Genomic DNA, 24,261 nt, shown 5'->3' with positions numbered 1-24,261 from the left:
TTCTGGGAACCCTCTCTGTTCCCCTGAGGGTAAGCAGGGCTATCATTAATGAAAGGGAAATCTGTCCATTATTATTCTTTCTTCTTTGCTGGAGATACCATAGTGGAAGGATAGACCGGTGAATAAGAAAATTTATTGTTCTTCTTTTCCTTGTCAAGTCATGTATATTACCTGCCTCAGGCAAGGCACAAGACTTTTTCTCTCTGAAGTTATTCCTTATTTTCAGTGACCCAAAAAACACTGTCACCATCCTCAAGAACCTGTAACAGAATATCCTTTGTGTACTTCACCCAAAACATTACTCTGTACCCAACCCTCTTTGTTTTGCAAATGCAAGAGAAAATAACACATTGCCTTACAGTCTAGAGGACAGTAACCTCTCTGTGAAATGCCCTATTTGTTGTTGTTCCATCTGGACAGATTTTTGCCCCTTACTTGAGATAAAAAAGGGGGAAAAAGGTACACTTATTATTATAAGACCATGACCAGTTATTTTGTTGAAATTTTTTTTATTTTTTTACTAGTATGTTTTTATAAACATTCAAGTACTGTTAACTGAAAAAAAAAAGACTCAGAAATTTTTTTCTCATGAATTATTTCTTATTCTTGCCAACACAGAATGTATTGTCCAGTCCTCAGGAACCTGTAACAGAATAGTCTGTGTCTACCTTTCCCAAAATAGTACCCTTCTATCCCCATTGTTATGTCCATGACATCAGAGCACTGCTTTACAGTCAAGTAGACCAGATGCTATCTCTAGCACATCCCTGCCTTTAAAAAAAAAGTTTAATTTTTTTTCTTAAGTATTGAAAAGAATTTTGGAAATTAATTAAATCTATTTCTAAAAAAAAATTCATTTTGTCCCTAATTTTACTTACAGAAACAATTCCCTAATTGTACTTTTATAATTTTTTGATGTAAAGATGTTCCATGATGTTGATATACCATAATTTATGTAATACCCAGTATAGTATATTTAGGGAATTTTAATTTCTTTCTGTTTGACAAGTTAGATACAAGTTTTCCTCTGAGTTAATTTCAGTAAGTTAACAAGATTAATACCAAAATCATTTCTGTAATTCCCAATAATCTGAAAAAATATCTTTCAGATTATTTCATTTCATAGTGTGAACAACAGTGGATTGCTTTTTGTCATCATTTTATCATTGCATTACTTATACATTTATTTCCATTTTTTTCCTTTTACGTAATAAGCAATTAAATAAAAATATAAAGCAAAAACTACCTACTATCTTACTACCTTATTATTTACTGAATGCCTGTTTTTAGGATTATTTTAGGAATAATGCCAGGTACATGCAAGCTGTATTTTACTTCATTTAATTTTATACTAATCCGGTAGATAGACTCTTATTTATCATTCCCACTTACAGATGAGGAAACAGAGACCTGAATGATTGAATGACTTTACAAGGTTACTAATTCTAGCTGATTGGTAGGCCAAGTTAGGATTTGAACCCAGGTTTAATTTAAAAATCTTTATAATGTATATATTTTAAAAGATATTCATATAGCTCTCCCATGGTTTTATAGTTGTATATTAAAAAATATTGATATACAGATCTCCCATGTTTTTATAGTTATATTCATTCATTGTGGTAGAATACCAACTTTATTAATCCACTCTATTCATAGTAAATATTTGGACCCTTCACATTTTTGCTATTGCTAGATGACTTTTCACTACTTTTTTTTGACTTTGTGAAATTGTTTATTTTTTAGTAAATTTCAAAAAGGGAACTCTTTAGGCTGTACTGATCACCAGATTTTGATGTTGGGGTGGAGTGAGGGGAGTTTCCCTACACCACCAAGCAGTTTTCCAAACCCAGCACTAGCTGGGTTTTGTAGAATGCAACTTAATTCTGATGCTATCTTCAGTAGATAGTATCAGGTGCCACGGGTGAACAATTCAGTCCTGAAGACTGGCCTCTTCAACACCCAGATATCATGCCAGTCTTAAATCTATGTTGTGCTCTATACTTATGATCACCTGGCCATATATCAGTCATTCTCTCAGCCTTTCCTTAGAATTGATTGATTTTTTTCTAGAGCAGTTCATAGAACGAGAGAAACATTTACTTATTTGATCACTGGTTTATTATAATAGCTTATTATAAAAAAGGCTATGACTCAGGAACAGCCAGATGGAAGAAATGATAAGGAGATAATAGTCACTCTCAAAGTGCCACTTTTCCCAAATCCTCATGTGTTTACTAACCCAGAAGTTTTCTGAACGCTCATTAATGTTTCAGTGGAGTCTTCACTACATAGACATGATTGAATCAACTTCTGGGTCCTCTCTCCCCTTTCAATCTCTCAAATCACAGGGTATGGTCAGCTGGCTACCAGATCCCTACCCTAAGATGTTATCCAGAGGTCATCAATATAACAAAAACTCTTTTATCTTCATTCTGTATACTTGGGAAATTCTAAGAGTTTTGGGTACTGTAAGCCAGGAACCCAAAATGAAGACGTATATGTGTGTGTGTGTGTGTGTGTGTGGTTATAAAATACATGTTTATTTCTTACTATAAATACATTACAATATTACAGGAATATAGAGCTCACTTTGAGGTCTTGCATATATTTCTGGTACAAGTTTTTTGGTACCCTTGAATTTTATAAGGTCTTAAAAAGGCATTTGAATTAATTACTGCAAAGCATTCTGATTGAATATTTTAATAAAATTTAATATTTCTGAACTTTCTTCCACTCTTTATTCTTGTTAGTGATTCTGCCTTAAAATAATTTTTAAATTATTTAGCTATTCTGATTTTCTGTAGTACATCTCCATCATAAAGCAGTATACTAAAAAAATCATTATGCAGAAGTCATCTAACATGACTTCAGAATTTATATCTTTGATTGAAATCTGTTTCTGGATTACTAAAAGTTTTAAATTTTACTTTAATTTTTTATATCCTAGTAAGTTTATTTAGTAATCAGGAACTTTTTAAAGATTTAAAGATAGACTGGCTCTACTTTATATGGAAACAGAATGTACACAGCCTTTTTGGGAATGTATTGTAAATAAAAAAAAGATCTGTCATTTTAATGGAATTAAGATTGCTTTTAATAGAGTAAGTAAATGACGTACTTTTCCTATCATTGTCACTTTTTCTTTTATAGAGATGCTGTTCAGTTAAATGTGATTGCTACAAGACAGCTTATTCTTCTTGCACAACAAATGAAGAATCTGGAAGTATTCATGCATGTGTCAACAGCATATGCCTATTGTAATCGAAAGCATATTGATGAAATAGTCTATCCACCTCCTGTGGATCCCAAGAAACTGATCGATTCTTTAGAGTATGTTTGAAATTTATATAGATTGGTTTTGATCTGAAAACTTTGGATCCAGGTTTTATCTATTTATATGTATCTCTTGGTCTATTTCTGTATCTTGGCATATTTTACTTTCTCTCCACCTCTTTCCATTTTATGTATACTTTCCCCATTATATATACATTTATCTCTTTCTTAGGCAACAAATTGTTATGTATCTACGATCTTCTTCTGATTTTATAGATTAACATCTAAATGATAGTAAAAGCAGTGTGGACTTTCACTTTTTACTAGGTGTGATGACTTGAAGATGGCTTATGAACAACTCACAATATTAAAGCCCCTATTTTTCAGGGTGTCATTTTAGTGACTAAGAGTTACCTGATACTCATTGATACTAACGACTGCCTATTTGAGAGCAAGGTTTTCTAGTTTATTAAGTGATTATCCTTTTTATTTTTCCCAAATGAGAATATCTATAGCAGGGTCTTTTATTATTAGGAAATTAGAGGAGTCATGGTCCCTGTCCTTTCATTGATACACATTGTGTTAATGTTTTTAATTTTTCTAAGGACCAGGATTCTATGAGCAATTATTGCATGAAAAATAGCTGTTTTGATGGGTATGTAGTATGTGAAAAAGGTTTCTATCATGACAAATATTTCATTTGCCTCAGCCTATGCAAGTGAATCAAATAGGACCAGTACAAAAACCAAGTGTTCTTTTTTTAATACAAGCTACAATTATAAAAGCATTCCATATGCATATCTTCACATATTTGTTACTCCTCATGTAAGATTTGTGGACATTTCTGTCCTTTTCTTCTCTTTCCCTTTATATCTCCTTTCTTCCCAGAGATGCAGTCCACTTTCAGCTTCTTACTCACCATCCTCTGCTTCAAACAAATTCTTTTTTTCCTGAGGGTGCTACATTATGTACATAACTCTGTCCAAGATGTCTTTTAAAATAAGGACTTATGTCCTTTTCTTTAAGGCTTTCTTTAAGCAGATAGAGTTTTTAAATTAATAAATATGTGAGCTTACTGAGATATTCTTATGGTAATGCCGTGTTTTCTATTTCTGATCTCATTTCTTTGATAATCCCAGTTATTTACCTCATTTTCCTCACAGATCAGTAAGCAGAGGTGTTTACAAAGTTGAGTGTAGGGGCCTCCCAGGTGGTACAAGGGCTTAAGTCTCAGTGAGTCCACAGCCACTGCAGTACAGAGTTCAAGTTTGATCCCTAGCCAGAGAGCTAACCCGCATGGCATAGCAGAACTCTCCTGTCATACCCGCTTCTCCTCAGCAGTTATTGTAGACAGTCTGCCTCTTCTGCTCCCACTTTGTTTATGGTGAATCCTCTCAGCCCCCTTCACCTCTGGCCTACACCCCAGCTCTGGTATGCATAAATAAGTAAAATAAATCTTTTTTTTTTTAAAGTTGAACGTAGAAGTTAGTGAAGCTTTTTGCTTTTCCTTTTATTAGTAATTGGTATACCCAAACATCCAAGTAGCTGAGAAAGAACCTTTAACAAACTTCAAATTCTGTATCTCCTTCCTTTATTTACAAAAAAAAAAAATTAGCTAACATAATTTTAGATAAAGTCATAGTTACACTCTGTAAAGTCATACCAGTGATATTAGGCTTACTGGCTAATGTCTCCTCGGCTTAGCCAGTTTTTGTAGTAGCTATCACTTCCACTTTTTAAAAATTCATCTTCACTATGGAATTATTCTTAAACTGAGTAGTATCCTCTTCAATTTTTAATATTCTTTTTCATCTATATACAAAAAGTACTTCCATGTACAGAAGAAAATTTATCTTGATAGTTTTCTATTTATGCTTCTTCGTTCCTTATTAGAGTGTGGCAGCCTACTGGGGAAGGTTTGCATAGCATGGTAGACAGTAAGGAAAGAAGGAGAAGTGTTTGAAAATAACTATAACATACTAGGATAAGAAATTTAGATTGAGAAAGGCCATAGAAAGCACCTAGCATATGACCCTTCTTTCACACATTATCAGAGTACATCTTTGTCAGAGATACTGAGAGAGTTAGAGGAATTTTGTGAATTCATAGAAAGTTAGTAATTGTTACAATTATTATTGTTTACTGTAGTATTTGTTAGTCTCATTAGTGAGCATTTGATTTTTGTTTTGTCCCAACTTCTGTGCCCAGCCGCAAGGAAGGAAGGTGGGAGGCAGAAAGGCTGAGCAAGCAGAGTTTATTGCTCTCAGACAGCAGCTGAGAGGGAGCCCCAGCTACTGCCAACTCAATAAAGGGGAAAGGGTCTTTTATATAGATCTAAGTTCACATTCCAAAGGGTGACTCATCGCTGTGCCCCCTGGTGGTAGGCCCAGTTCCTCCCACCTGTATCTCCCGGATGCGAGGCCCAAGACTAGTCCTATATCAAGCTTGGATGCAAGGCTCAGTTCTTTCCTTGTCAGTAAATCTTTGGTTCCCAACATTTTTCACTGCTTCAGTATTCCTTTTACATTAATGTTCATTGCAGATATGTATAATTAACATGCTATATTGTTAGGTATATATAGAGATCTCTAATTCCTAATCTGAAACCCAGGGGGCCTGCTGTATTTTGAAATTTGTTTGGTTATGAAATAACTTAGCTAGATCTGGGATAGCATCCTTTATCAGACCCAAGAAGTGTATGAATATGTATCCTCAGTGGTATTAAGATCATAAATGAGTTTAGATAAGCTTTTTTTTACTTACCATATGGTTTATGAAAGAACACTCAGTTTTCAGATCTTGTGGATATAGAAATTGAATGTAAGAGATATGAACTTGCAGTTGATGTTTAATAAAAGTAACTCCCTTTTTTTAAAGTTGTCATCATTTGAGTTAGTGATAGATATATTTGAATGTACACTGTTAGGTGGATTTCATTTTATAGTAAAATATCTGAAAATATCTTTGCATGCCATTTCTTTACCAGGTGGATGGATGATGGCCTAGTAAATGATATCACGCCAAAATTGATAGGAGACAGACCTAATACATACATATACACGAAAGCATTGGCAGAATATGTTGTACAACAAGAAGGAGCTAAGCTAAATGTAGCAATTGTAAGGCCATCTATTGTTGGTGCCAGTTGGAAAGAACCTTATCCAGTAAGTTTTGGGAACTCTTTTTAAATAGTTGGGATTAAGTTTTTTTTTTTTTTTTAGAACTTTACTTCAAAAGTGTATAAGAGCATGCATTATTTACTGAACATGATTTACCATGACAAAACTATTTCTATTTGTAGGTTTTTATTTATGTGTAACGTTTGTGTATAGAAATTTAGACCAACATTTTAAATCTTATTTGAAAATTAAATCAAAGGCTATGGTGTTGTCTTGGCTGAGTTTTGTCTGTCATCAACAAGATGATTGGACTCTGGACATGTCAGCATTAGTTGGCTTTTAAAATTATTTGTTGACTAGTTCCCCTTGTAGAGGTGATTGGAATATAGATGGGAATATTCAAGATTTTATTTTATTTCATTTGCTTTTAATTACCAAGAAGAGGCAGGCCTTCCAAGAGATAGGGTCCTTCCTGTATTGATCACAAACTAAGAGACATAAAACATTTCTGTGACTTACTGTACAAAAACTGGGCACTATGGTATTTATGAATTCCTGGAATAAGAGAAAACATAACTTAGATAAATTTAGGAAAAATCTAGGTCTCTATGATGGTAGTGATAGCATCTATTTTTTTGCTTTATAATTTTGCTTTCCTTTGAAATTTTGAAGAGAAATTTTTATTTCCCCCTAATCTCAGGAAATCAGCAAAGCAGTAAATAACACAAATCAAACTTGAATGCATTTAATGAAGTAAAAATACTTGACAGGATTGAGATGGGGAGAACATGCTCTATTTTATAGTTTTTAGAAGAAAATTCCCATAAATATATATGTGGTGTAATGCATTGCAAGCAATCAATTTCTAGTTTTGTAATATTTCTAAGCAGCCTCCCTTTTTAATTTTTGATATTAGGGATGGATTGATAACTTTAATGGACCAAGTGGTCTCTTTATTGCGGTAAGTAAACCTTTTGATATATTTAATATTCTGTGTATTTTTCTGTTTTCTATACATCTTTATATGTTTATGTGTACTGTTTTATATATCTTAAGGTGTTGTTTTTAATTTCAACAAAGGCAGGGAAAGGAATTCTTCGAACAATGCGTGCCTCCAACAGTGCCCTTGCAGATCTTGTTCCTGTAGATGTAGTTATCAACACGAGTCTTGCAGCAGCCTGGTATTCCGGAGTTAATAGGTATATGAGGTGACAACATCACTTGTTAAATCTATAGTAACTGAGAAGGGAAAACAACTATAGACTGATGTTAATTAACCCCTGAAGCCTGATAGTTCCATGCCAGTATATATAGGCATTATCACTTCCAGCTGTAAGAGTTGGTTTATCACAGGCAGTAAAGTGGTTCCATCAGCAATAATTAAGAATTGTCAATAATTTTCATGTATTTCCTATAGGATGGACAAGTTCATTAGAAATTAAAATGGAAATATAAGGACTGTCTCCCACCCTTGTGATTTTTTTTTATTCCCCTAAATCTAAAATTGGGTATAAACTAGCATATATAAAGAGCTGAAATACACAAAGAATGGCTTACATATACAGATATTGCATAAGAGAGCAACTTTAGGTCTTCAGTGTAATGCTTTTCCAACTGAGCATTTGAATTAAAGGGAATAATAGCCTATACAGGTAAACTTTAAGCTTCTCAATAACATTTTCTCTCTTAATAATAAACTGCCCTATTTTTGAAGTGACTATTTTATGTCTTAGAAAAGGGTATGATGATATAAGTTTATTGTTTGTAGTGAAAGGGAAATAAGCCCAAAATCTCTTTTAGTTAAAACCACTGAAAATGGGAAGATGATAGGAAGAGCTGAGATTGATTGTTGCTGTTTTCTTTAAATTAAAAAAGATACTACTGTTATGCAAGGAAGAAAAATATGAAAAGAAAGAACTATATATGTCTTTGGAAGTAATTATTTGGTAGGGTAGGGGAAAATGGTAATTATAGTTATTCAGATATGAAAAATAATCCTTTTAGGAAAATTGTAGAACAGGTACCAATCATCCTCATTTCTTCCTACTTGAATAGCATGTAAGATTTAGTTTGGATAAATTTGGTCTCCTTTTGTGTTTCAATGTTTTGATCTTTGTCTTTGCAGACCAAGAAACATCATGGTGTATAACTGTACCACAGGCAGCACTAATCCTTTCCACTGGGGTGAAGTTGGTATGATTTTACCTGTGTTTTTGAATGTTAGAATAAATCTTAAAGAATTTAAAATGTTCCCTGAATTTTATGTTAGAATAAACTCCCTCCCAAGATAGTAAGGCCACCAAGTTGCCAGTTAGCTACAAACAATCTTACTATCCACACCCTGCCCCATTTTTGTCTGACCCATACAATTTTTTTTGCTGTCATCTGCAGTAACTTTCATATCTACATGTTGTGTGGAAATAGTTTTTTTTTCCTCCCTCATAGACATTCTTTATCCTGATGTTGCTTACCCATAGATAATGTAGTTCTAGCTATACAAGTTGGCATATATGAGGAGATAGCTAGTGATCCCAAGAATAATAACTAAAGGAATTAGCAAATAAGATATATATATTTTGCCAGAATATTTTCTATTACATATAGTAATTTATTTAAATTAAAAAATTCATAGCTGTTATGTGTGCAATGTTGTTTAAAATAAAAAGAGTACAACTTAAAGCCTACTGAAATTGAATCATTTTAAGTTGTTGGTTTATGTTTTCACATTTAAAGTCTCTGTAGTAGTTAGCAAGAGGTTTTATTTTACCTCTAAATTTTTGTTACTCTTGCAGAGCAATTTTGATTTTAAAGTAAGTCTTTTATGCCATTTGTTGTAGGGCCTTTCTGTGGCTTTTTTACTTCAATTTAAAGATTGACAGCATATAAGGAAAATCTAGGATAACATGAATTTATGATAATTATTTAATATTCTTTTAAGGATTTTAAAACACTGAATAACTTAGGATATTTGTAATATTTTATCATTTGAAAAATTTAGTAAAAATCAAATTGATTTTTATTTTGTAGTCTCAATATATATTTCCATAAAAATATTAACATAGAGGATAATAGATTTAATTGTGTTGACTTTGCATAATCTAAATAAATTGCAACAGAAGTTAATTTTGGGTTGTTTTAAGCTTGTTGATAATATGTTTATTTGAACAACTTATTCATAAGCAAAGGGTGATGATTTTCCTTTTCTTTTTTAAGTAAGTACAGTAATAAGAATCTGGAAAGAGGAACAGAAAGAAAGAAGCTATCGTGAGAGGTGAAATATAGAAAGTAACATTGTAAAATGAAATAGGTAAAACATAAAAGGATAAAATTTTTAAGAGTGAATTTTAGCAAAAATTCATTCATCTAATTAAAATTCACAAATAGTGGCAGTTTTAAAACCACTTGAGTTCAGAAGGTTAATACCCATATTCTCTTAGCTACCATAGTTGAATAGAAAAGTTTGTTTTTCAAATGAGCAAACTCTTGACATCTTTGGTAAAATATTTTGCTTTGTAAAAACATGATTTTTTTCAAAACTTCATTACATGGTTGTTATCAAAGCTGTTACACAACTTTTCTTCCTCAGAATACCATGTAATTTCCACTTTCAAGAGGAATCCTCTCGAACAGGCCTTCAGACGGCCCAATGTAAATCTAACCTCCAATCACCTTTTATATCATTACTGGATTGCTGTAAGCCATAAGGCCCCAGCATTCCTGTATGATATCTACCTCAGGATGACTGGAAGAAGCCCAAGGTAATGGTGACTAGCTCTGTCTTATCTGTTCCTCTGACTGTTAAACAACCCATGCTTACACTAAAATGCATATTAACTCTGTATTTGTTTATGCTTATGATAAGGCTTAGTGGCCTTTTGTGAATGAGAAGACTCTTGAATTTAAGACTTTGTCAGAACAGCAAGGTAGTGTTATAATTTACTCTGTTCTAAAGTTTGGATGATTAATTATTGTTATGTACTGAATTCTAGGTCTAATTTTAGGCTTTTTTCTGAATAACAAATAACACTCAAAATGCTTTGATGCTTATTTTTCCTACAGGATATTATCTAAATCATTCCTTCAAGACGAATCCTTTAAACCAAGTATTAAGGCACCCCGATATTAAGTTGTATTCCAACAGCTTATTGTTTCATTATTGGAGGGGTGTCAGAGATACAGTACCTGCATTATTGCTCGATCTTGCACTCAGGTTGACAGGTCAGAAACCGTGGTAAGAAGAATAGCAGTAAATACACTATGTATTGGTAAGGTGGTGGAAGCTTGCTGGAGAGACAAAAAGTCGCTAGCATGAGCTTTACCTTTAGAATTACTAACCTGATTGATTACAATCACAATCAGGGTGCTGGGACATTTCTTAGAAATTGAGGATACTTGGGGAGACTGAATCTCATCTTATTGGAATATTGATCCTCCAATACCCATAATAGAGGAAATGTCCAACACCAAGGTTGTCATTGTTATTATAAGCTGAAATAGAGCCCTTCTCTCCCCCTTCAAAACTTAGGGGTGAGTTTTATAGGGGATTATGGGTACAGTGTTTTGCTTCAAGTGCATTGTATAGTTTTAAATGAAAAACATAGGCTGCTCCTAGAAAATTAATTGATCTCAATTGCCCATTCAGCTTATAATATGATAATTAAAGTTTTTGACTAATTTTCCAGGTTGAGAATGTCATACTTTAAAAGGTTAATAACAAATGGAAAAGTTCTATTTTTATTATAGTTGTTACAGCCTTTCTTTCTCCTTTCTTCTCTTTCTATTGAATCTCCACAAACCTAGTTTTCCTACTGTTTTTACCACAACTACAGTAAAATGTTCTATAAAAATATTTATTTTTTTTAACTACATTGGCCTTACAGTGAAGCCTTTGATTGGAGTGTTCAGGATTTGAGTATTTATATGTAAAGAAGATGCTGATTTCAGGACTTCCATCAACTGCTCAAAAATAAAAGTGAGGTATCTGCCAGTTACAGTGTATCAGGATCTGAATTACTTGTAGGGATTTTCTATGGATTCATGTGTCCATTATGTTCCTAACCATCTATGTTACACATTGGAATATGTGAGAGGTGTGGAATTAAACAACTTTTAGAATAGGTAAAACAAAAATACTTATGGGGAGAAGCTCCAAAATATATCAGAATTTTCAGGTTTTTCTAGAGTTATCTGTAAAGTACATTATTTATGGGAAAAAAAACAGGTAGAAATTTATGAGTGTTGGCAGTGCATGTTGCTTTCTTGATAATAATAAATTTGCTTAACATTAAGAGCAGAAAAGTCAAAACTGAGTCAGAAATTTAATGGGTCTCACTGCCTTACTCAGAAAATGGAATTTAGTAAAAGTTTACAAATGAGTAAACAGCAAAGTTTATTTAATAATTTATAGCAGATAGTGCTGCACAACAAATCATCTCAAACTTAGTGGCTTAAAATGACAGCAGTGATTTATTATCATTTTCAAATTATTATTTTTCTCAGGATTTAGAAATTCTAGAAGGAATCAGTTGGGCAGTTTTAGCTGGAGGGGGTGGTGTTGGTGGTTTCATATGTGTATGATCAGATGGATCAGAGAGGGGGTTCCTGCAGTGGAATAGCTAGTATCATCTCACCTTCATAGAGTTTCTACAAGGACTAGTGGTTGTCTTAACGGAGTTTTACTGCTTGCATGGCTACTGACCTACCTTACTTTGTACTGCCTTGCATGGCACTGCTTCCACCTTACTCTTTTAGTCGCAAGTGAGTCATGAGTCCTCCAAGATTTTAAGAAAAGGAATGTAGAAAATGGCCAAGAACATGTTCTAAATAAGCAAGTAAGATAAAAGGTTGTAGCCATTTTTGGAAAATGCAGATCTGCTATAGTCAGCCTTCAGGCCACAACAGTTCATATTCCTTCCACATGGAAAGTATGCATGCTTCTTCCCCTCCAAGATGTCTCCCCTGACATCAGTTTAAAGGTATGATTCCTCAAGTATTATACTGACAACATATGAACTATAGTAACAAGTTACTTGCTGTCCATATGTCCAACATATAATGATTAACAAGCATAGCAGAATAATTTTAGACATTTTCAAAGAAGGAAAGAGGAAATATGCTGCCATCTCTGGTCCGTAACAGTTCTGAATTCCAATTGGTTATGTGTTGATGGTTTTTTAGGGCTCATTCCTGCTCTTTAAGAGTTTTCTGAGGCTCTTAGCATTACTTTGAGTCATCCTTTTTCTATTAAAAAAATCCCTCTTTTATGGATGAGCCAGAAGGGATCATATGCAGCGAAATAAGCCAGAAGGAAAAAGAAAAATATCTAATGGCTTCACTTAGAGGAGGGATATAAGGGAACCAAATAAGGGTTCAGGAAAAAAAAATAATAACAAAACAAAAATTATTGGGCAATCATCAATCAGAAACATTCTTTGGCGGCGGGGAGGAAGGAAAAGAGATCAAAACAGGAGAGAAGAGCACAAGGGACTATGGTGATGGATCATGGGTGAATTGATGGTGGGAATTTTACAGGTACTACACAGTGATATAAGAGATATAAATTTAAAAATAATTTTAAATGGCCTCTGTTTTCAAGTTTAAGTCTATTTACTCTACTTCCTGCTGTGAAAGGTTAGGAACCCTCAAGGGCAGATGTTGGCAAGCTTTCTATAAAGACCTATGTAGTATATATGGTAAGTTTTGGAGACCCTATGGTTCCTATTGCAATACTCTTACTTTTTTTTTTAATCATATAATTTATTTTTGCATCATTTTGTGCATTTTTTCATCTCAGTTGTAATCCCCATGGGCTTCCCATCTCCATATCACCCATGTGCCATCACCATTCTTACTTTTTTTTTTTTTTTAAAAGAGTTACTTATGTGTTCAAGAACTGGGAGGTAGACCAAAGGTGCAGGGGGCAGAACAGGCAGATTAACTGAAATAAACTGCTGAGGGGAACAGCGGGCAAGATAGGAGAGGTTTGCTGCACCATGTGGGTCACCTCCCTGACTGGGGGTCAAACTGATGCTGCAGTGGTTGCTGATAGCTTCATATTAATGAGACTTTAATCCCTTGTGCCACCAGGTAGGCCCCTGCAATACCCAGCTTTACTGTTACATGTAGCTTCCACCTTTCAACCACTCAGTTCTGCAACCATAGACATTATGTAAATGATTATTTACTTTATTTACCAAAATGGATGGATTTGTCATGTGTCTCTGGCTTGCTAACCCTTTATCCAGAGGCCTCTCATCCTTTTGTACTTTCTTTCCCTTTAAGTGTAAAGTGACAATTTCTTTTAAATGTGTAGGTCTCCTATGAATTTATTTTGAGACAATTAATTATAGATTAAAACTGTACCCATAGATCTTCTTCAGATATGCCTTTCTCTCTCCTGGGTTCCTTATGAAGTTGCTGTAGAACACCTTAAATCTTAGATTTTGACTCTTAAATTCTACCTCTTAATTAGTAGGCTAGTTGGGTTAACCAGGCATCTTTTTCTCTTAACGTAACCTCAGAACCTCTCTCCATGTGGTTTCTCCACATGGACTACTTTGGGCTTCCTCACAGGATGGCAGTCTCTGGGAATTGGACAAAATACATGGTGACTAAAGGCCTCAAGGTTGTGAGTATTCTAGTGAGTAAGGCAGAAAGATCTATAACCTTTCCTTATCTGCCCTTGGATACTACCCAGTATCATCTCTTCCTCATTCTGTTGTTCAAAAGTTATCTTCACCTCTTGATGAGAAGATAGTCAAAGTGACTTAGGTGAACATCGAGGATGGGAGATAGTATTACAGCTATCTTTGGAAATTAAAATCTATACTAACTAGGAGATACCAAATAAGGAATCTTCTGACCTAAGATTTTTGTCTTGTATAAGACTTTATGGGTTTCAAACAGGAATGATATTTGACTGCTGAAAGCTTCACGTCAAAAAAATGTAGTTTTTTTATTTAGGTAATGTTAAGTACAAAGGCTTACAGTTTATATTTTAATTTCTCCAGATATTTATTGAGCAAGTTGCTAGGCTTTATACCTTATATTGGGACTGTAATATAATATCTAGTTCTATATATTTAACTGATGTTAGTTGTGTCATTCATGGTTTCCATTTTACTCAATTACATTATTCTGAGTGTCAGCTAGATAAAAAAAATCTATTAACATATTGTGACATATTAAAAGCTGCAGCTCAGATATTCATTATGCCAGTTCCTGATCAATAATCATGAGGACTAAACTACATGATTTTATCAATTGTGGAAGCAGTCAAAACATTTAAAAATTGTTTCCAGTGGTCTTGTTTTTTGGTTATTTACCCTAACTTCTCTGAACCTGATCTTTTTTATCTATTATTCTGATTGGAGATTATTTTGCCGTAGTTGGGACTTTTGACAATATTTGAACATGGTTTTTCGCTATCACAACTGGGGAAGGGTTCATCTGGCATCTAGTGGTTAAGTATCCAAGGGATACTTCACCCATACGCACACAACCAAGATTTATCTGACTCAAAAAGACGCTGAGGTTGAGAAATGCTGCACTAGATTGAATCTTGCCCTACTCTACAGGATTGGGATTCTTTTTGCAGGTTGCCATAATACAGAATAAATAAATATGCAGAATATTCCTGGCAGTATTAGTCCCTGGCATCTGTTCTTATAGCATGCTTAACCAAAGAGTGGCAATGCAATATTTTAAGTTTCTTTTTATTCCTGGTAGTATTTAATCCAGTAGCTTTTATTTCTTTGTAAATAAATGCTCTATGAACGTCATATATAGATGGTCTTCCAGATTTTCTTTCACCCTCTAGTTTTTCTACTGTAATTATTATTTTTTTTTAATTTTTTTTTTATTTTTTTTAAAGATTTATTTATTTATTCATACAGAACTGGGGTACAGGCCAGAGGCTCAGGGGCGGTGAGAGGCTTCACCAGAGACAGAGTGGGGAGCAGAACAGGCAGATCGACGAAGTACACTGCTGAGGGGAGCAGCGGGCGGGTCAGGAGAGGTCTGGCTCGCCATGTGGTCTCCTCCGGGGCAGGCGGGAATCGAACTCATATGGAAGTGGCTTCAGATTCTCAGTGCTGTGCTTTAACCCGCTGCGCACCAGGGAGGGCCTCTACTGTAATTATTTTTGATTGGCTGAATCAGTGATTGGTTTTAGGGTAATTATGTTACTTGACCAAATCTGAAGCCTAGGTGAGAATGTCAGTGATAAAGAATTAGGAAGAAAATCTTAAAATAAGATTTCTGTTGGAAAACCATGTTGACCAAGTATGTGGTTTCAATCAACTATACTATACTGGCTCTGATAGTGACTGTTGATTTGTTTGCAAATCTATTATGTCTTTTTGTTGTTTTGTAGAAAATTAATTATCAAATCTCTTTTAAAAGCAGCCTCTCTTGTTTTTCCCCCCAAGTGCTTTCTATTTATTTGAACCTTTCCTGTCCATATATAGCCTTTGTTTGCGCAATAATTATTTTTGTGTTCACTGGAAGTTTTTTTTAAAAATACTCTTGCTTCAACTGCTAGTTCATGTTGCCCCATTTAGTCCCAATATTCTGAATTCAGGGTTTCTTTGTAAATATAGTGAATGTGTTATCAGAATTAAGTAGCTAATATTACTGTTTTGATTTTTCCCCCCTCCCATTTCTGATGCTCTAATTTTCTCTTATTTCCCCCATTTCTAAAACTCCTCATTGTGGGACTTTCTAAAATGCCTATAATTCTAATCCTTATTGTGGGACTATAAATAAAATCTTTATAAGTTATTTTTCTGTTTATTAGAGGTTGAGAAGTTTTGGTGTGTTATGTTTCAAAAGATTCTTTCCTTTCTCTGCTTATCATAGGTAATTATTACTGTATAACTTATTGCTCTGAGTAGTGTTATGAGATCAATGACTTACAATGACTTGCAATTTATAAAAAGACAGATTTAAAGATTAAGACTCCTCACAATTTAAAAAGAAAAAAGAATGTATTGATCGACCTTATTTCTCTAAGGGGTTTGGGGAGATGAGATTTGAATTTCTGTTTCAGAAAGTTTTTATCATTAGTTATTGATTTCATGGCACATTCAGATAACCAAGAGTGATCTTGCATTGTTAAGGAGAAAAATTATTTTAAAAGAATATATAGATTTGGAAAGAGTTAATGAAAAGCCAAATGAATATTTCTGTATACTTTGTTTCCATGATTCTGAAAAATTGAGATTATAATGTACACAGTATGGGCTCACAGGAAATCTTAAGTGAATGTAACTGAACTAAAATGTGGCTTAAGGAACAAAGCATCAGAGAATACTAATTGAATCCATTTGTTTGCTTAATATGATATATAGGAAATTTGACCTTAAAAATAATTTTCATTTTGGATTTATAAACTTTTTCAAAGTTGCAGAAATATTCTTATCTCCTGCTGATTTTGGGTAGTCATTAAATTGTGTAATAAAATTTTACTGTTAACATCAATATAGAAACTGGTATCCTGGGTGGTGGTATTTTTCCTAATCTACGCAAAATGTGAATCTCTCAATTTTTCTTACAATACAGGATGATGAAAGCAATAACTCGTCTTCACAGAGCTATGGTGTTTCTTGAGTATTTCACAAGTAATTCTTGGGTTTGGAATACTGACAATGTCACTATGTTAATGAATCAGCTGAACCCTGAAGATAAAAAGGCAAGCATTTTCTGTTTTATATTAAAAAGTAAATAGCATACTGATTAGAGAATCATTTGCAGCTTTGAGGAATAATTAGATATTTTTTACAACCATTGTGCTATAGAAAGCTCATGAAAGCTTCAGTCATAATTGGTGGTAGTGAGATAAAGTTGTTTTATTTATAAGTAATTGAGAGTGATAAAAATATTTTCAAAATGTGTAGTTTTAAAGAGAACTTTGACTTCTTCGCCGCCAACATTTAAAAAAAAAATTACCTTCTTTTGTTTGGGCTTCCTAGATCTGAAGATTTTTTTTTTTTTGGTTTTTTTTTTTAGCAACTCAGGAAAATACTTAGCTAATGTTTCTTCAAGTATTATCTCTTCATTCTTTTCTTGTGAATTGTTAATATATCATTCTTACCTCCAGCTCTTTTAACATTAATGTTTTTATATCTTTTTGTTTCTGCCTGAAGCTAGATTGATTTAAGTTATGTGGCAATCTATCAGCTGTGTCTAAGCTACCCAGTTGAATTTTGGGTTTTACTATATTTTCAATTTTAGAAATTTAACAGTTTTTCAAATTTCATAGACATTTCTTACATTATCTTCAAAATTTCCTTCTTGAAATATTAAACAGTTGTTTTTAGTTGTTTCTGATAATTCAAACTTGTAAAGATTAGACAACATCTGATCAGCTTTCCATAGTTTAAACTAGGACTATTGGCAGCTTGTTTCTTTGTCCTTTGACTATAAATTCATATCCTTGAGAATTTCTAAGGGTAGTTTTTCAAGCCTAGCTTGAAGTTACAGTTTGCTACTAGTTAAGTATTTGCTTTCGCTTCTGCCAGTAGTCGAGTGAGGCTGTATCATTAGTAAGGTGGCATTAGCAAGCCAGGACCACTTTAAAATATTTGAAAAGGTTTTTAGCATGACTTGATGAATTCAGGCCTTAAGTTGGCTTGCAGAGCTGGTTCTTGATTACAGTTTCTCAAAGGAGATTTTTCTTTAATATTCGTAGTACCAGTTTGCTTTGTCTTCTCAGTTTATTTGAAAATTGTGTAGCTGAAGTTATATCAAATAGTTTGAAGCTTTAAATTATTTAAAAATAAAAAAATTTATTTAAAGGATACTTTACTTTCTATTTTCCATACTGAGCCTGCAAAATCCATTACACATTTTTATAATCTAGCCTCTCAGTTCAGACTAGCACATTTCAAAAGCCTAATAGATACATGTGGCTTCATGGTTACCATATTAGAAAGATTTAATATTTTCCTAGTGGGTCTCCATGGCAAGTCTTCAAAAGTCCTAATGTATGCTGTTTCTCTGCACACTTGTATGTGTAGTGGGTTTACTTCTTCACCTTTGCTGTGAGACTATAGCTCAATGAATTCTTAATATTTCTTCAGGAGTGTTCTATAACAAGATTTAATTTATGTGGCCATAGGCTTTTTGCCTGCAACCCCCAAAGTGGGTTTAAGTTACCAGAATCCTGCTGGTAATTTCAGGTTGAAAGACTTATGACTTCTGTTGATTTTTGCTTACTCCCTTCCCCCCACTCTGTACAACACATATTGCTCAGTGGTTTATTAGAAAGTGAGTATCCAGGTGAAGAAAAGAACATTGCACTTGTGCCTCCTCCTAGTCACTGCCTCTTCTCTCCTCTAAAATGAAATGTTTTTCTTAACCCATTTTTAACTTTATATAAATAGTTTGGTACCTTTTTTTTTATTCTTTTGTTGATAAGTATTTGGAATTAACTTTTAGAAAAGGTATGAATTTTGACTGGTTGTCGGTAAAAAGAAAGTATTCAAGAAAGTAACCAATATCATCTTTGTTTCCTGTAGACCTTTAATATTGATGTACGGCAATTACATTGGGCAGAATATATAGAGAACTACTGCATGGGAACTAAGAAGTATGTATTGAATGAAGAAATGTCTGGTCTCCCTGCAGCTAGAAAACATCTGAACAAGTAAGTCTTACATGGGTTTGACTTCCTTTTGTCTTCCTTACAAAGTATTACACTTCTTTTGTTGTTGTTTAACTGGCAGAATGAAAGGCATTTCCAATAATCTAGAGAAAATGCTTACCTTTGGAATGAAGCCAGAGTATTATTGATTTAGCCTAAGATCGTTGAAATGTATTTATCAATTTATATTGTACAGGTACTATGTACAGGTACAGTTTAGTTTTAAAATCTCTATATTATCTACTGCAAAGTAAAGAGATAAAAAGTATTTTTTTAAAAGGGTCACTTTTTAACCTTACGCAAGCACACCTTCAGAAGAAGAAAAGATACAGTAATACATCATTCAGCATAGAACTTTTTCTTTATAAAGTAATTACAAATATTCCATTAGTCTCTATATAAAAATAATATGTAATAGTTTTTTTAAAAGATCCTCAGAAAATAAAAGAGAAAAAAATCCCTGTTAATTCATTATGCAGACACACAGTTAATTTTAAATAAGCTCTTCTATTTGTAGTGTTTTTAAATAGAATTTTTTTTTAATTCCACATCCTAAGACTTCTCATTATTTTTCTCATGCCTCCAATTTTAAGAGGCTTAACTTTAAGCAGCTTCACAAGATATCTAGTTGTATAGATTGAAAACTGAAGCTTAGCGAGGTTGTATTTGTTTAGGTCATAAAGTGTACAAGCAGACTGATCTTTTGACTCCTAAATCCAAGTTCTTTGATCTATACCATTTCTTTGAATACTGGAGCCCTATCTTGTACTCCCTGTTGAAAGTTAAGGGATTTATGAAACATTTTATGTGTAAAGATTTATAATCCTATTTCTAAAATCACTGAAAAACATCAAAACTGTTTTGAAACCTGAGCAAGAATAGCTTGTTACTCTAAGAATGGAAAGGTTCTCCTGTATAGTGCTAGTTCCATGTTTCTTTCTTGAATGTCTTTTCCAGTTGTCCTTAGATCATGTGACTGTCACCTGTAACCGTATTAATTTGCATCCCAGCTATGCTGTTATTAAAAAAAATTGTTCATGGTTAATGAAGATGATATGCATTATTTGATGCATTGCCTTCCAGAGTCTGCATTAGGTTTGCTTTACTTTCACTTTTACTTAAGGTTTTCTAATTTTTAAATAAGCTTCAAATTAATATGAGTTTTAGATTTGATTAGATTAAAGATTAAGTGTTATCTTCTCTCCAACAATATTTTGTCTGGAAAATACTGTCTAATATGTATCTTGACTTGCTTTCTAGGTTGAGAAACATACGTTACGGTTTTAATACAATCCTTGTGATCCTGATCTGGCGCATTTTTATTGCAAGATCACAAATGGCAAGAAACATCTGGTACTTTGTGGTTAGTCTATGTTACAAGTTTCTGTCATACTTCAGAGCGTCCAGCACTATGAGATACTGAAGTCAAGAATATAGCATTAGAACATCTATGCATTTGGTGGTCTAAATGCACAAAATGTAAAATGTATTAAGTCATCTCACTTTTGTCAAGACATTAAACCATCTTAGATCGGAGTGTGAAGTAAATTATGGTACATCGTATGTAACATTTTAATGTTTATGCTCAAAAAACCTAGTTAACACACTGTGGTATACCAGTTCAAATCTACAACAGCCACCAAAACCATGGCTTAACATTTTGAAACCTGAATAAAAGGAATGGGGATGAGAGAAGGAGCGGGGAAATAGGAACACTGACCAGTTTAACTGTGCAATTCTGGAACATTAATGAAAATATGCCTTAACATGTAGTAAATTTCTAATTCTAATATTTACTGGAAAGGAAAGAATTTATTTGGACAGAAATAATAGCTAAGTTGATAGATATTTAATTCTTTAGTGTTTGATTTTTTTCCCATCAGTTGAAGTGGGTTTTAGTTTTGTTAAAATTATAGCCACACTATTTTCACATCATCCTATAAGTTATTGAGTGTTTCAGACATGAAAGATATGTGCTCATTTTTCTTTCTGTTTAGAATCTGATGCATATAATTTTTCTATAAATAAGTTGTTTTCATAATCAAAAGTCTACATATTATTTTGAAGACTATGGGATCTTAACTGGGTTTGAGAATCCTTATCAACCTATGCTATGTTTTTTGAAGGAAAATGAAAGTGAATTCAGTAAGACTAGAATCAAAAAAGAATGGAAATACGTTTTTCTTGTCCACATTTTGACCAAATAAAAATCCTGTGAGATTTTGTTCATGTTTTTGAAGCTGGAGAATTTATGATTTGCCAGGGGAGGGGGTTAGGGATTCACCATACTTGTTCTCTCCTCCTTTTATATAATCTTATTACTAGGAATTAGAAAGACTTATACTGTCTTTCCAGTAAAATCTGAAAGTGCATTATTACAGAAGAATGTATTTGTAGGTAGCCATAGCATTAAGGAAATGTTCTCATGTGTAAACACATAACTAATTTTTGACTTTGAGAGCTGAAAATTCCTTCAAGAAAAATAAAATAATACATGTGTATAAAATTAGACTTTATTTACATGCCACAAACATGCCACAAAGTAGCAAATGGTTGAATGAGTTTAAGGACCATTTTTTCTCAGCATGTAGTTTTAGACTTAGAGAAAAATACATTATAGAAACAATACCCAGAAATTAATGTATAGTTTAAAAACACATTATAATTCCCTTTAATCCTTAATAGTTAACTCTCTATACTGTTTCAGTATACAGTTGGTTTAATAAATTAATCAATATAACATGTTTTAATTTAGCTCATCAAATGTACTATATTTAAATCAACAATGTTATCTTGAATATATTTAATGAGGTCAGTTCACAATACAACAAGTTACATCTCAGTTTTCTTTGTCAAGTTAAATGCAATGTATTGAAGTTTATTTTGTTATTATTAAAAAACTAAAAGAGGAAATCACCTTCTTTTGTGTAGGTGGGAAATCTTGGTAAGGAAAAATGCTTCCATTGTTGAAGCCAGATTTTCTGTAGTAAAACTTTTAAACATTATTTTAAAAGAAATATGTATATAAACACACACACACACACACACACACACACACACATATATATATTTTTCCCCCTTTGGGACGATTCTAACATGTCTGGTCTAGGACCATACCTTGTATAAAGTATGAGAGACCATGGCAAGTGTCAAAAAATGGAATGAGTGATGCCTTTCCTTTAAAGTGGCCCATGTAATTAATTACTAATGCTCTCTACATTGAATATTCTTTCTCTTCCAACACATTTTCAAATGTGTTGAAAGCATGCTCTGATTTTTATACATCTGCCAGGTATAATTAGAATCAGATGAGTTGCCTTTGTGTCTTGTGAAAGAATCAGGTATTGCGGCAGACACATGAAGTAGATTGGAAGTATAATGTCTTCTGAATTGTGTCTTTGTCCTTGTAACTTAACTTAGAGAAATGCTAACTGGGAAGGCACTGAGGTTACAGCATTGTGTGTGTGTGTGTGTGTGTGTGTGTGTGTGTGTGTTTAGAATTCTGTTGAAAAGAAAGCTAATAATGAATAACTTAATATATCATTCTGGAACTTCAAGTTCCAAAATTAGTATAAAAGGTATAAGATTGTTAATCCCCATGAACTCGACTTTAAGCTTGACTCAAATTTAAAGATTTTGGAATTTATTTCTGTTTGTGTCATTACTAAATCTGAATTTAGCTCTGTTTGATTATATTTTCTACACAAACAGCATAGATTACTAAATATTTCTTTTAACTCATTTGATAGTTACATTGTATAACACATTTGTTTTTTTCCCCCTTTTCACTCTTGATTCTTATGCCTCTACCGATCATGACATCATTGTGAGCATATTTAAATTTGACTTGACAAGATTAAGATGTTCTGAAGCTCAACACAGAGGCATGGCAGTGTGTTTTTTGACTAAAGGATGGTTAGAAATAAACATTCTTTGAATTTGTGTAATAAGATTTGGAAGCAGAGAGAAAAAATTCTTATTTTTAGTGTGTATGTTTGTCAGAACTGGTTCAGGGTTTTTTGCTTTTTGTTTTAAATGTAAATTGATAATCTTTTATAAGAAGTAAATAGAAGCATTATTGGGTGCCTTTTGTTTGTAAACCAAAAAGTAATAAATGAATCCCTATACTTACACTATAGTATTTATTGTATTTTTACAGTAATTACCCTGTAAAAAAAAAAAAAACATTACACTGAGAATGACTCATGAGATAATGTGGTTAGAATTACAGGAAAGAGCCTGTCACTTCTTACCAAATTGTCCAGTTTACTTATTACTTCTCAGCTCTTTTTTCAATTTTTAATTTTTTTATACAGCATTTTAGGGCAAGTATAAAGGCAGGATGAATACTTTTTGTTAAGGTATTATGTTTATGTTTTAACTGGAATGAAGTATATCATAGACTGTAGCTAATGTGGAGAAGCCCACATTAATGATTATTATCCTATAGCTACATCTTCAGCAATTTATTAAGTATAAGGGATCATTCATTAATAATAGAGGTTAACTGTAAAAAAGGAGAGGATATCAGGCTGGGCTAGAGTGTGACTTCCCAAGCATGCTCTGCTGAGCTGACTCCAAGTCTCACTTGAAACTTCATTAACATTGACTTGCTCTATTTTGAGAAAAACTCTCTAACCTTTTGCATGAGAAACTAGAGAGGAATTTTTGCTGCAAAACTTGATACAGAAATAACAATAGTGATAAAAGAAATAGGAAATATTTTCTCATTGAATTCATGTTTTTGTCTTGAGGCATTTTCTAGTGATAGAATTAATTCTGTCCTTTTTTATGGTGGTACTATCCTCTTAAGTATAATCTTTGCTACCCTTAAGATTCCTAAATAAATTGTCTTTGTCAATTGAGCATAGTTGTGCAAAATTGTTAAATAATTTCTTTTATTTTTCTTTATTAAAGAAAAATTTGAGTAAAGCTAAGTTTGATGTGCTCCTTTACAAGTTGATGACTATAAAAGGTAGAGGCAGAATTCTTTTATTTTCTGCTGTTGTCTGGAAAATCTAATTCTCTCACATAAATTTGTCAAGTGTTTCCCTTCAGTTTTTGTAAGCAAGGAGTAGCTAGAGGATACTGAATTAGGGAACTTCATAAAAGCCTTAATATAGAATAGTCTTTGACTTACATAGATCATATGATTCAATGTAGTACTAGAGTTACTTTATTGGTGTTATTTTTTAACAAGCACACTGGAGCCTAAACAGGCAAATG

The 24,261-nt window shown here is 33.0% G+C and overlaps 1 protein-coding gene across 6 annotated transcripts in view; it reads left to right on the top strand.

Annotated features, from left to right (window-relative positions):
• Positions 1 to 23,168, top strand: part of FAR1 (fatty acyl CoA reductase 1) — a 47,052-nt gene extending 23,884 nt beyond the window's left edge. For 3 of the 6 annotated variants that reach the window (XM_012725535.1, XM_012725534.1, XM_012725532.1), the window contains 9 exons: positions 3,151 to 3,330; positions 6,260 to 6,437; positions 7,309 to 7,353; positions 7,473 to 7,600; positions 8,518 to 8,585; positions 9,979 to 10,150; positions 16,953 to 17,082; positions 18,911 to 19,038; positions 20,296 to 23,168. In XM_012725535.1, the coding sequence (XP_012580989.1) occupies positions 3,151 to 3,330; positions 6,260 to 6,437; positions 7,309 to 7,353; positions 7,473 to 7,600; positions 8,518 to 8,585; positions 9,979 to 10,150; positions 16,953 to 17,082; positions 18,911 to 19,038; positions 20,296 to 20,458 (1,192 nt within the window). In that variant the 3' untranslated portion in view covers positions 20,459 to 23,168. Of the gene's footprint in view, positions 1 to 3,150; positions 3,331 to 6,259; positions 6,438 to 7,308; positions 7,354 to 7,472; positions 7,601 to 8,517; positions 8,586 to 9,978; positions 10,151 to 10,451; positions 11,370 to 16,952; positions 17,083 to 18,910; positions 19,039 to 20,295 lie in introns of those variants that run through there. The other 3 variants (XM_004683029.2, XM_012725533.1, XM_012725536.1) reach the window with 2 other exon arrangements.
• The last annotated feature ends 1,093 nt before the right edge of the window (positions 23,169 to 24,261 follow it).

The sequence above is a fragment of the Condylura cristata genome, unplaced genomic scaffold (assembly GCF_000260355.1).
Source record: "Condylura cristata isolate star-nosed mole 26May11 unplaced genomic scaffold, ConCri1.0 scaffold00015, whole genome shotgun sequence".
NCBI lineage: Eukaryota > Metazoa > Chordata > Mammalia > Eulipotyphla > Talpidae > Condylura > Condylura cristata.
This window is presented reverse-complemented; position numbering and strand designations above follow the sequence as displayed.